General features: G+C 39.1%; 1 protein-coding gene across 1 annotated transcript in view; it reads left to right on the top strand.

Moving 5' to 3' along the window:
* Window positions 1–14904, top strand: part of ABI3BP (ABI family member 3 binding protein) — a 533245-nt gene that overhangs the window by 392760 nt on the left and 125581 nt on the right. The window contains exons 64-65 of the mRNA XM_053707567.1: window positions 10029–10097; window positions 11168–11377. Of these exons, the coding sequence (XP_053563542.1) occupies window positions 10029–10097; window positions 11168–11377 (279 nt within the window). The remainder of the gene's footprint in view (window positions 1–10028; window positions 10098–11167; window positions 11378–14904) is intronic.

Here is a 14904-nt window from a genome sequence, read left to right on the forward strand (position 1 = left end):
TCCTTTGAAAAAGCTGTACGCTTACGGTGAAACGTACGTCAGGAACATTAAATGAACGCCACCATATGCTGTTTACAAGCAAGGTCGCCAGGACAGGTATCGAGAGATTACTACTTACCCAGGTGGAGCTAGCTAAGCCGGTGCGGCATGCTATTTCATTCCACCCAAGCAAAGGATAAGTTATCACTCCCACTTAAAGCTGCTAGTGGTTTGATACGCGAGTGACTGTACACTTTGAAGTATATATTTGTGGCTTTTAAACAATTTTATGTATTTAAATAAATTATTCTTTACCTGAAGCAGCTGTTTGGGATTGGTATATACTGGTTACCTGGTGGGCTCATGAAAGTGTGAGTAACCCCTTGGTGGGACTACTAATGTGAAGATAATATCTCTTTTTAAACAAATTGTATTGCACCATACTTTTCTTATTTTGCTTTTGAGGCAAGAAATCACTTGAATCACTTCAAACACTGGAATAGAGGAGGACTCCTATTGACCACCCATATCCTTATATATTACTAATGCAATTTTTATCGGTGTATTATTTAGTTTATCACTTTTATTGTCACACCCTCGACATATGTGTATAATAAGTCCACTCTGTTTCCTTCTTAATATGAGGGGAGTCCACAACATCATTCCTTACTGTTGGGAAAATACTGAACCTGGCCACCAGGAGGAGGCAAAGACACCCCAGCCAAAGGCTTAAATACTCCCCCTACTTCCCTCATATCCCAGTCATTCTTCGCCTTTCGTCACAGGAGGTTGGCAGAGAAGTGTCAGAAGATTCAGAGTAGTTCCTTATGGAGGGTATCTGCCCTTCGAAACGGGACTGGAGTTTTAAGTAGTCTTGTCAGCCTCTCAGTGAGAACATTGACGAATATTAGATTCTGGAGATGCAGGGAGAGTCTTTCTGCGATCTCATCCAGACTCGTATTAACAGCTCCTAAGCAATCAGTTTTGACAAGTTTCACTGCCTGCTTCCATTGCTCAAGTCCATGTCAGGAGCGATGCTACAAGACTGTCAAACTTGAGAGGCTATGTTTCTGTTCCACGACATAGATTCCGGTAAGATTGTTTCATTTTTTTATATACATATGATAATGCAAGAAGACAGGGTCACAATGTGGCTCGTTTTATCCATATGGAATCAAGGGTTAATATCTCTCGGAGGGGGATTATTGAACAGTGGGGATTAATCACATAAGTTTATTTGATTATGCTGCGTAATGTGTGAGAGGAGGCTCAGGCAGATGTTGTAACTTACAGGGTTTTCACTTGCGTTTTGGGAGCTGCGCGGCCTGAACAGCTTTTTTTTATAGTATAGCAGGGGCGGTCCTGCATTGCGCACCACATGACCGGGTGTGGTCACACTTATTTCCTCTTTCCTGACCGTGCGGTTTACCAGAGAAGAAACAGTTTCTCTGTTTGGCCTGGGTCATAGGAGGTGGTGAGTGCCCCAGCCATTGGGGGTATAAAGGTGCAGTTTTTCCTTAGCAATCAATAGTCTGCTTTGTTACGCAAGCTATGCAGGATTCTAATGCGTTAGAGGGTACTCCCTCTTTACCTAAATCTAATACCTGTCTATATTGTGAGGAGGCCACGGTACACTCGCCTGCTCAATTATGTTCCTCCTGCCTTGATAAAGTAATGATGTCAAAGAAAGTTAATATATTTGATACCATTGAGTCGTCCACCTCTGAGGAGTCTCCGTCCTGTAAGGTGCGCACCCTACAGTCATCTCCTAATACACATGCAGCTTCCCATAGCACTCCTAATCCTCCATCTGGAGGGACCATTTTACCACCAGACTTTGCTGAGCAGTTACAAATGGCAGTGTCTGCAGCCTTTAGTGCTTTACCTCGCCCTGCTAAGCACAAGCAAAAGGTCAAATATTGTGATCCTTTCTAGGGGTCATCTACTAGCTTATTGTATTTATCTGATACAAGATTATATGATGATGAGGTGCCTCTGATACTTCAGAGGGTGCTCTTTCTAGGTTGGAATCTGCTGCCTCTAAGCCTCCAGCTGTGGAGGAACCAGACTTTAGATTTAGGATTGAGCATTTACGCTTTCTGCTGAAGGAAATTTTGGCTATGTTAGAGGCTCCAGAGCCCAAGTTGCCTGAGGTACCTTTGATTCCTAAATTAGATAAGGTTTACGAGGACAGGGTTGTATCACAAACTTTCCCGGTTCCTGTAAAGATGGCGAACATTATTAAGAATGAATGGGAAAGAATTGGTTCTTCATTTTCCCCTTCTTCTTTTAAATTTTTTTTCCCAGTACTGGACTTTCAATTGGAGTTGTGGGGTTCCATCCCCAAGGTGGATGTCGCTATCTCCACATTTGCTAAATGCACTGCTATCCCACTTGAGGATAGTTCCTCGTTTAAAGAGCCCATGGATAAGAAGATAGAAACTCTGTTAAGAAAGAGTTTCAACATACGGGATATTTGTTTCAATCGGCAGCGGCTGTTGCTGTGGTTGCTGGTGCGGCTACCTACTGGTGTGACTCCTTATCTGAGTTGATCGAGGTGGAGGGTCCCCCTCGACGTGATCCAGGAAAGAATTAAGGCATTAAGAGTGGCTAATTATTTTAATTGTGATGCACTCTCATTCAGGCTTGTAGCCTGTTACTCGTCGCATCTATCATATGGTGTGGAGAGCTTACTTATTCTGGTGGGAAGAGCGTGGGTTAGCCTGGCATAAGGTTAAGGCTGCCAGGATTCTTTCCTTTCTCCAGGAGGGTCTGGAGAAGGGCCTTTCTGCCAGTACCATGAGGGGACAGATTTAGTCTCTTTCTGTTTTGTTGCACAAGAGGCTCGCAGAGCTCCCTGACTTTTAATCTTTCATTAAGGCTCTGATTAGGATCAGACCTGTGTTTAGATCTAACGCTCCACCTTGGAGTTTGAAGCTTGTTCTTAAGTTTTTACAACGGGCTCTGTGTGAGCCTATGCATTCAGTTGACATCAAATTGTTGTCCTGGAAGGTTCTTTTTCTTTTGGCTATTGTGTCTGTATGCAGAGTTTCTGAGATGGCTGCCTTGCAATGTGAGCCTCCTTATCTGGTGTTCCACACTGATAAGGCTGTCCTACGTACCCGCTTGTGTTTTCCACCTAAGGTGGTGTCTGATTGCAACATCAATCAGGAGATTGTGGTTCCTTCCTTATGTCCTAATCCTTCTTCTTCGAAGGAACGTTTACTTCATAATCTGGATGTGGTTCGAGCTTTGAAGTTTTATCTTCAAGCTACTAAGGATTTTAGGCAAACTTCTTCCTTGTTGTTTATTCTGGGAAGTGTAAGTGACGTTCACGATTAGACATAATTTCATCCAATAATAATAATGATCTCAGCCTTTTGGGTGTTTCTTTAATTTTGCTCTTTGGCAGCCCTATTGCCTGAATATCCAAACTCTGATCAGGAAAAAATAAAAACAGAACAATCATGAATATAAATTTTGAGCAGAGGCTATTTACTATTTTCGAAAAAGAAGGGAAAATTAAGTATTATAGTTAAACTGAAGCCCAGGGGGTTGATTTAAATATGCCCCTTGATATCTGTGTGGTGTAAAGTACAACGTGTGATATAAATCAGAAGATTGTGTATTCCTAGGAAGTTTAGAGTCGTTCTCTTGTATTTGTAGCTGATATAAAGGGACTGACACCTTAAAATGAGACCCTGGCACCTTAAATGAGGCCCTGGCACCCTTGTTTAGAGACTTTAACAAGAAAGGGACACGCTGGCAAAAAACAATAGGTGGCTATATATATATATATATATATATATATATACGTATATATATATCTGTATAAAATATATCAGTATAAAACCTCAGAGGGTTGGGAAATAAAGTATTTTAGACAATAGCAGTCCTTTGAAGTGTACAAAAAAAGGAAAGAATCCCCTGGGCAGCTCTCTTCCATGGTTCTGGCAATCCCGTGGTGATAAAGTTTACCATGGGTCAGACGAACAAGAAAGCAACAAATGCACTCTCGTGAAATTGAGCACCACCCGTAGTGCACGTGGGGTATACTGGAAGATTAGAGTCTACCAACTAAATTCAGCGTGACAATGCTGGAACAAATTTGTCAAACTCTAGTCTTACAGTGTGCCACGTGAGCACTACGTGTTGCTTTCTTGTTTTTCTGAACCTTGTTAGACGTTACTACCCTATGAGACGCCTCTTGTCATCCTACATCCAAAACCTGATACCCTAATCATTTCTTCAAACTTCTTTTCACTTATATTTTCAAGACTAAGATCTAATTATACATTTTTGCCCCCCCCCCATTACTTATGACTTTCCAATCAATATTTTTTTTTCTCATGTGTGCCAATTAGAAGCCATACTGCCCATCCTATAGGCTGATGTTAGAGCACACTCCTACGTTTCTGGTTTAGTCTCTGCTAAAAGTGAATGACAATTTGAGCAACTCTACAGCGCACAATACCCATAATTCACTTCTAATACTAGCTGTAAATCCCACTGACAAGCACAAGAATAAAATAACTTTATTGTATGGGTAAAAAAGTGCCCACTGTGGGCCAGATTATGAGTGGATGCAAACATTTGCACACAAGTGATAAGGGGTTTATCGCAGGTGTTTGCGCTTGTCAGGCTTACAGCTAGTAATACAAGTTGAAAGTAAACGTGATCGTTTGAGCGCAATTGTTATTTACTCTAGAATAATTACAGCACTTTAGCGCTCGGGTTAACTATTTTGTGAAATAAAAAAGTTGCTCAAAACACATAAAAAATACATTACAAAGTATAGTTACACTCCTAATAACACTGTGTAATAAAAATTATACAAAAAAAGGCAGCTAAAGGGCTTTAACAGAGATACTTATATATACATTTACATACATATATGCACATATAAACACATACATACACAAACATATATATAAGTACATTGGAGCCCTTTTCAGTTAAGTAGATAAAAACATGTTTTAGGTTTTAACTATGTACAGGGAGTGCAGAATTATTAGGCAAATGAGTATTTTGACCACATCATCCTCTTTATGCATGTTGTCTTACTCCAAGCTGTATAGGCTCGAAAGTCTACTACCAATTAAGCATATTAGGTGATGTGCATCTCTGTAATGAGAAGGGGTGTGGTCTAATGACATCAACACCCTATATCAGGTGTGCATAATTATTAGGCAACTTCCTTTCCTTTGGCAAAATGGGTCAAAAGAAGGACTTGACAGGCTCAGAAAAGTCAAAAATAGTGAGATATCTTGCAGAGGGATGCAGCACTCTTAAAATTGCAAAGCTTCTGAAGCGTGATCATCGAACAATCAAGCGTTTCATTCAAAATAGTCAACAGGGTCGCAAGAAGCGTGTGGAAAAACCAAGGCACAAAATAACTGCCCATGAACTGAGAAAAGTCAAGCGTGCAGCTGCCAAGATGCCACTTGCCACCAGTTTGGCCATATTTCAGAGCTGCAACATCACTGGAGTGCCCAAAAGCACAAGGTGTGCAATACTCAGAGACATGGCCAAGGTAAGAAAGGCTGAAAGACGACCACCATTGAACAAGACACACAAGCTGAAATGTCAAGACTGGGCCAAGAAATATCTCAAGACTGATTTTTCTAAGGTTTTATGGACTGATGAAATGAGAGTGAGTCTTGATTGGCCAGATGGATGGGCCCGTGGCTGGATTGGTAAAGGGCAGAGAGCTCCAGTCCGACTCAGACGCCAGCAAGGTGGAGGTGGAGTACTGGTTTGGGCTGGTATCATCAAAGATGAGCTTGTGGGGCCTTTTCGGGTTGAGGATGGAGTCAAGCTCAACTCCCAGTCCTACTGCCAGTTTCTGGAAGACACCTTCTTCAAGCAGTGGTACAGGAAGAAGTCTGTATCCTTCAAGAAAAACATGATTTTCATGCAGGACAATGCTCCATCACACGCGTCCAAGTACTCCACAGCGTGGCCTGCAAGAAAGGGTATAAAAGAAGAAAATCTAATGACATGGCCTCCTTGTTCACCTGATCTGAACCCCATTGAGAACCTGTGGTCCATCATCAAATGTGAGATTTACAAGGAGGGAAAACAGTACACCTCTCTGAACAGTGTCTGGGAGGCTGTGGTTGCTGCTGCATGCAATGTTGATGGTGAACAGATCAAAACACTGACAGAATCCATGGATGGCAGGCTTTTGAGTGTCCTTGCAAAGAAAGGTGGCTATATTGGTCACTGATTTGTTTTTGTTTTGTTTTTGAATGTCAGAAATGTATATTTGTGAATGTTGAGATGTTATATTGGTTTCACTGGTAAAAATAAATAATTGAAATGGGTATATATTTGTTTTTTGTTAAGTTGCCTAATAATTATGCACAGTAATAGTCACCTGCACACACAGATATCCCCCTAAAATAGCTAAAACTAAAAACAAACTAAAAACTACTTCCAAAAATATTCAGCTTTGATATTAATGAGTTTTGTGGGTTCATTGAGAACATGGTTGTTGTTCAATAATAAAATTAATCCTCAAAAATACAACTTGCCTAATAATTCTGCACTCCCTGTATTTAGTGTAAATATCTCACATTCCAATGTTCTGCACATAGGGGAATATATTCTAAGTATTTATAAATATATATTCATATATATCTGTATATATCTTTACCTATATATAATCATGTATAACTATAGGTGTATATATATATATATATATATATCTGTATATTGTATTAAAAAAATCAGATATATGTAGACATATTTATTTAAGAATAAATAGAACATATTTTCCTATGTGAAGAAAATTGGAATGTGAAATATTCATATTTTCTTGTCGGGTAAGCGCACATAAGAAAATGCAATCAGGTTTGCGCGAGAGTGGGGTGTTCTTTTTTTTCATTGAATTCTATGGGGTAATAGGTTATCATGCACGTGATATTCTAACTTTAGCTTTTTATGCTCAACGGGTTAGTGCTCGAGCAAAAACAGTTTACTTTCAACTCATAATACAAATCACGCAAAAAAAATCCATTTATATTGCTCCTTTGACCATTACACATAGATATACACTTTCAATGAGATGTTGTGAGTAAAGTTTTGCAGAAAACACTTGTCAAGATGTACAATTATGTATTAGCAGCAATATATACAGTTATTCAATACACCTGAACCTTTATCATTATTATTATCATATCACACTGGTTACTCCACTTGTTATATTGACATTTTTAGTCTCTTTCAGCTAGATTTAGAGTTTTGTCGGTAACGACCCGAGTAGCTAACGCTGGCTTTTTTTCTGGCCGCACCTTTTAAATAACTCTGGTATTGAGAGTTCACAGAATGGCTGCGTTAGGCTCCAAAAAGGGAGCGTACAGGCATATTTAACGCCACTGCAACTCTCGATACCAGAGTTGCTTACGGAAGCGGCCAGCTTCAAAAACGTGCTCGTGCACGAATCCCCCATAGAAAACAATGGGGCTGTTTGAGCTGAAAAAAAACCTAACACCTGCAAAAAAGCTGCGTTCAGCTCCTAACGCAGCCCCATTGTTTCCTATGGGGAAACACTTCCTAAGTCTGCACCTAACACCCTAACATGTACCCCGAGTCTAAACACCCCTAACCTTACACTTTTTAACCCCTAATCTGCCGCCCCCGCTATCGCTGACCCCTGCATATTATTATTAACCCCTAATCTGCCGCTCCGTACATCGCCGCAACCTACGTTATCCCTATGTACCCCTAATCTGCTGCCCTAACATTGCCGACCCCTATATTATATTTCTTAACCCCTAATCTGCCCCCCACAACGTCGCCGACACCTGCCTACACTTATTAACCCCTAATCTGCCGAGCGGACCGCACCGCTATTATAATAAAGTTATTAACCCCTAATCCGCCTCACTAACCCTATAATAAATAGTATTAACCCCTAATCTGCCCTCCCTAACATCGCCGACACCTAACTTCAAACATTAACCCCTAATCTGCCGACTGGAGCTCACCGCTATTCTAATAAATGTATTAACCCCTAAAGCTAAGTCTAACCCTAACACTAACACCCCCCTAAGTTAAATATAATTTAAATCTAACGAAATTAATTAACTCTTATTAAATAAATTATTCCTATTTAAAGCTAAATACTTACCTGTAAAATAAACCCTAATATAGCTACAATATAAATTATAATTATATTATAGCTATTTTAGGATTTATATTTATTTTACAGATAACTTTGTATTTATTTTAACCAGGTACAATAGCTATTAAATAGTTAAGAACTATTTAATAGCTAAAATAGTTAAACTATTCTGCGGCTGGAGTTTTGTCGTTAGATTTCTAACGCTCACTTCAGACACGACTCTAAATACCGGAGTTAGAAAGATCCCATTGAAAAGATAGGATACGCAATTGACGTAAGGGGATCTGCGGTATGGAAAAGTCGCGGCTGAAAAGTGAGCGTTAGACCCTTTCCTGACTGACTCCAAATACCGGCGGTAGCCTAAAACCAGCGTTAGGAGCCTCTAACGTTGGTTTTCACGGCTACTGCCAAACTCTAAATCTAGGCCTATATTTGTTTGAATAACTTAGTCATAAAGGAGTCCTACAAGTTACACTATGCTATTAGGCTGAATGATTACTTCTAAAAATACCACAGTACTGAGATCCTGTTAGCAAACAATCAATAAAAAAACATTAAAGAGACAATAAAGTATTTTGTTTTTATGTTACTTCCTATTTAACCTGCTTTAACTTATTATTTTATCATGCTAAAAATATTTTATAGCTGCTTTTTTATGCTTGATAGAAAATGTTGAGTTTAGTGTCTCTTAATCTATTTGCCCATTTACAGTTAAAGGGACAGTTTTACTTATTGTTACATCAGAGAAGCACCCTGCAACTGGCCCCGCATCTATAAGCTTGTAAGAAGTACATGAAACATTTAAATATTCCTCGTTGGTTAGGAGCCAAAAATGTCTGTCAAGCTCCGCCCACCTATTGCATGTATATTTTGGTATGTTAAATTTCTCCACTCAAGATCGACTCTTAAATAAGTTTTTCTACTTGCACATGCTTATTGGTGCATGTGCAAGTTGAAATAGATAATTAAAAAATATTAAACGTGCACTGCTAAACTGTCATATAAGAAAACAGCCAGAATAAGTATTGGGTCTAGACTGTCCGTTAAATTGATGCCTGTCTATGGAACTGTAGGACAGCCCACATAGATATTTGGAGTTGAACTACATTGAGAATCAATCCATAGCTAATGTCATTTCTGACTGTGCAGTCTTGATGTATGGCAGTCAGGCTGCCTAGTTTTACAGAATAGTGACCATTCAGGTTACTTAAATACTAGTAATTGTCAACTTTATATATAACCAACGATGTATTAAATCAGAATGCAAAACATTACCTTTTCATTTTTATCTATTTAAAGAGACATACGCCCATTTTTTTTTCTTTCATGATTCAGATAAAGCATGCAATTTTAATAAACATTACAATGTTCTTCTATTATCAAATTTTCTTGTTACCCTTTGTTGAAAAGCAGGACGTAAGTTCAGGAGCGGGCATGTGTCTGCAGCACTATATAGCAGCCATTTTGCAACAATGTTATACATTTGCAAGAGCTAGATGGCAGCACTATTTGCACGTTACCTATCTTGATATCTCTTCAACAAAGAATAACATGAGAAAGTTGCAAATTTGATAAGAGAAATAAATTGGAAACTTTTTAAAATTGTATTCTCTGGGGCCGAATTATCAAGCTCCTTCAGGCTTAAGACCGCTGCTCCATAACTTGTCCGCCTGCTCTGAGGCTGCGGACATCAATCCGACCGATCATATACGATCGGGCTGATTGACACCCCCTGCTTGGCCGCAAATCTGCAGGGGGCGGCATTGCACAAGCAGTTCACAAGAACTGCTTGTGCAATGATAAATGCAGACAGCTGTATATGGATTTCCCTTTGACAAACCCAGTTGTCTATGATAATACTTTGTTTGTTAAGCCATACTTACTGTTTATCTCCATGTAACATTGTGTATTTTGTTTTTAGTTGATAACACAGTCTTCAGTACTGCTCCAATATCAGATGTTGATGCACTTGGCAAAGTTAGATATACTGGTAAGAACATACTTGCTACTTACTATTATGTTTCCTAAAGCTTACAAAAAACTCTGGTTACACATAAGACAATACTGTAACATGTTTACCATACGTGGCCTTTCTTTTTTTAGATAATATTAAAAGTATCCCTTAAGGGAGTGGGGAAATTGGTCGTTTTACTGTAATCCCACTTTATTGTTCTTTACATATTTTATATATTCATCTTAGACATTGTAATGAATTATTTTCTGAGCTACAATTTGTATATATATTATTTACATGTTATGTGATGAAAAAGTCTACTTTCCACATCAGGTTTGAGAAAATATTTCTGTTTGTGAAGAGTCACACACAGTTTTACCAAGAGAAGACATTTTAACTAGAACAATAGTCTCTTAAGAACTGAGTATAAAACCACACAATAGCTCTTAATTCATTGTTGCTGCCAGAATTATAATAAGTACAGATAAAGTGCCAGTGTGGTAACTGTAATGACTTGGATCTTAATATACAAATTAACTTGTTCACCTCCTCACTCTATTCTTTTTCTCAAACAATGTCACATATGTAATTTGGAACCTTATACCTTACACCAGGAATGGACACCTTCCTAACACATGGTGGTAACAGATCAATAATGTACAAGCCTTAAGGGCTGCATAGATACATGTATGGCTATTAAACAGACAAATAATATATTTCCTAAAAATGCACAGTGGCACAGGGCCAGTTCTAGGTAAGGTTGCATGGTGCCCTATATATGCTTTTTAGTTGTGGCCACCTTGTTTCCCCACACACCAGAAGTCCCCAAAACACACATCTTTAGTTCTGCTTCTTCCCTGAGGCCAGTAAATCTAGGACCAAGGGCCCCATATAGCTGCCCAGTGGCCATCTCTACCTTACACCATATAAATAGTATAATACATCATATACATTATATTACAGGGAAAACAGTTGTAAAGCAAAGCTGAATTTATTTTTAAAAGTAATGAGGTCAGAATACTTTAAACACTGTTAATAGGTCTGATCATGGACGACAGAGAATAATCCTAAAGTAAATAATGATCTTTCTATAATGATTCCTGCAGCACCACATGTAAAGTATATGAGGAAAGAGGAATCAGTACCTTGCTCGATCACAGAGTCTCTCAGGTACTTTCCAGTAGAAGAAGCTACAAACCAGGAAATCACCAACCCGCCACAAAACCCTCCTTCCAATCTCACAATTGTGACTGTCGAGGGATGTCCATCCTTTGTCATTTTGGATTGGGAGCAACCAGACAATGACACAGTTACAGGTCAGTACATTATATGTGTTTGATGTATTTTTTGTATTATTATAGCTTGGCACAATATTGTGTTATAAATAGATTTGTTCTTGACCACTCTAGTTTATCAAGGAAGAACAGTACCTTTGTTCCATTGTGCCTCACCTATGCAAGAAAACTTACTTTTTATGATGATTATTCATTACTTAAATGACCATTAAATAAAATAGAATTGCATAATCAAAAATGAATATCAAAAAGACGATGCAAAAATTCTTATTCTGAATTTCAAATAAGTATTAGATATTTTTATGGCAATATGTATCCCCCCCCCCCCCCATTTGCTGATCCCCTTTGTAGTGTGACAGCCATCAGCCAATCACAGGCTTGTATACGTATACACTATGGACTTGTGTACATGTGCATGGAGGAGCTAAGGTGCTGATGCCTCAGAAAGTGTGCATATAAAAAGACTGCACAATTTGATAATGAAAGTAAATTGCAAAGTCTCTTAAAACTGAAGGTCCCATTGCAATTGTTTCCCTGGTTCTCAACATAGCCACACTATTGATCCTAGCCGCACTTGCTAGCCATGCTAACAGTTGTTTCAATAGGTCAGCTAATGGGGAACAAAAGCGCAGCTGGGATTAATAGCATGGCTGACAAGCCGCAGCAGCAGTCTACCTTAAGGGGCAAGGCAGTCAATTGGTAGACCGCAGTCAACATTTTGGGCACCACTGCTCTATCTGAATCATGCAGGTTTACTTTTGACTTTAGGATCCCTTTAAGAAACCAAAATAAACCAAAACCAATTCACTGCGAGTGAGTACTATGAGAATGCAAAAAAAGTATACAATGCAGACTATAAACTGGCACAAAACACATTACTTTTCACAAGAGGATCCAATTCAAATGCTGACACTGATATAAATTACAATGTTGCCACTAATTGCAGCTGAAAACCTCAACATTTTGCAAAACCTAAACCAGTATGTCAATCTTGCAGCAATTCAACACAAAAACCCATTAATCTCTTTTATATTTGTCAATGATTTCTTCAAGGCTCTTCTATTGTGATGGACAAGTTGTACCTCATTTTCATACGCTTCTAGACAGTTCATTTGTAGTAGCCTTCCTCAGCACAGTTTAACAGTGGTGGTAAAATGTAATTATTTTCAAAGATGTTTTTAAAATATATATAACATTAGAACCACTAAAACCATGTAATCTATGTCTGATAACCACTGCTCGGGGAGTCTCCAAGGGGGTCTACCCGTCAGAGATTGTAGTCTGGGGAAGTCTAAGGAGACCATATCGCGATCTGACCATGTACAGGGTTTGATGCAGGGGTTAAGGAATTTATCTAGGGACCACGAGTCGCATAGTATGTAATCAATCCTCAAGTAAGAATTGTGGGCCGTAGAATAATGGGTAAAGTCCTTTTCTGAAGGTGCCAAGCATCGCCATGCATCATATAAATCATATTGATACATAAGTTTACGGAAGGCATTAGAGGTTGATGAAACATTCCTGTCTGCATGTGTTGTTAGTGTAGATTGTTTGTCTCTCAGTGGGTCCCACGCCATGTTAAGGTCCCCCCCAATTATCAAGTGCCCCCTTTTGAGTTGGTGTACTCGAGTTAAAAGTTTACGTAAAAAGGGTATCTGTTTAGAATTTGGTGTATAAACAGAGACCAAGGTATACAGAGTCTCGTTAAGTGAACAGACTAGTATAAGAAACCGACCCTCGTTGTCTCTTTCAACATACTCTAATTTAAATTTATTTATTTTTGCTGATCAAAATAGCAACCCCTCGCGTTTTTCCCTCAGTATTAGATGGTGTCTCACATACCGGGTAGTGTTGGGAAATCTTAATAGCCTGGGAGTCTCCAGTCCAATGTGTCTCTTGAAGGAATAGGATATGAATCTTATGTGTCAGCAAATAGCGTAGTAGGAGCTTTCTTTTCGTAGGTGAATTTATACCTTGTGCGTTAAATGTGGCTAGTCAAACGGGTGCCATTGTACAAGTAGGTGTGAGGTAGGGAGGAGAGTAGGGATTAGGAGGGGAGGGGTTATGTCGATCAGGTAAAAAATTTCTAGCGGCCAGGTGCAGAGATCTGCTAAGTCAAATGTGCTTTCAGTAGATAAAGTTTCAGGGGCCCTAGAGGCTATTTTAAAAGTGACAAATATACACTTTCACAATGAGTGTTCTGTCTGGTATATAGCCAGAGGGGCACAACTAAATTGTTGGGGCAGAGGCTAACTGGGAGAAGCCTTGCTCCCTGCCAGTCCTATATACTAATAACCATAATATAAACATAAACATAGCATACATAATAAAATAAACAATACAATGAGCAATAAGTAAGACTTTGCATTCAAAACAAAGCAGGGAGGAGATATGAAGTATATTGTAACCATGTAGCAACAGTGGGGAAGGAAAGCGATGGGATTAGTCATCTGCCTCACTTAAACAACAGGTGTTAGTGTATAGGTGTGTGTAAGTCAATATTATTTACTGTGACCTGAGTCGTATGAATTTTCTGTCTAGTCTGTTAATGTTTGTGATATCTCTCGTAGGGGATCGTTAGCCGACTTTAATGTCAGAAATCTGACCTAATTCCAAGACCAACGTTAATTGTAACCATTACTTCTTATTCTGGTCTGTTACAATCCGGTGTAAGCCCTGAAGTCAGGGTTTTAGAGGATGTGTCTCTCTCTCTCTCAGGAATATTGGGGGGGGGGGGTGGTTGTGGTTTCTTTCGTGAGGTCAGATGATAATCTCTGGTTCTGGGTAAGGGGAGGGTGGTCAGCACTCAATCTTTATTTAGTCGAGTCAGGTCCCCAAGGTAGAACATTTTAGTCAACAAATTAAAAAGCAATTGTAATAATTTGTATATGAAAATTAATTTCAGGTCGCCCTGAGTTCCTTAGCTATCTAACACAATCTCAAACATTTCTAACTACATACAAACATGGTCACAGTGGTCAATAGTTAATTGTGGTTTAACAATACAGTATATATCAGGCAAGATAACTTTAACTGTAACAATGGCTTGATATAGTTAAGAATCAGTGTCCAGCCTTTGTAGCATCTATACAAGATGTCTATTCATTATATACTATGTAAACTCTATGGATCTCACCCGTCTTTATCTGTTATCTTGAGTCTCCTCCTGTAGCTGTATGTGGGTTCCCCATAGAACCGTCTCTTAACTTATGCTAAAAGGCACAGCTGAGCTGTGAGCAGGTCCCCTATATGCTCTCTGGTGGGGTTGAATCCCTGGATTCCAAAGATCTTTTTGATGTTGAGGCAGATCTTTGTGGGAGTGATTCCATGTTGGTGCCAATGCTCTTAGACCGCTCTCTTTGGCTGAGTTGGAAAGTCGATCTTGTTCTGTTGGGATTAACTCCCATCTTTGGAGTAATTCCCATGTTTGTTGTGGGGTGAAGGCTATGAATTGTTGGCTGTCTTTTGTTATGAACAGTCTCACAGGGAATCACCATCTATATTTAATGCCCTTTTCTCTCAATATTCTAGTATATGGTTGGTAGTGT

This window comes from Bombina bombina, chromosome 3 (genome assembly GCF_027579735.1).
Source record: "Bombina bombina isolate aBomBom1 chromosome 3, aBomBom1.pri, whole genome shotgun sequence".
NCBI classification, from domain to species: Eukaryota; Metazoa; Chordata; class Amphibia; order Anura; family Bombinatoridae; genus Bombina; species Bombina bombina.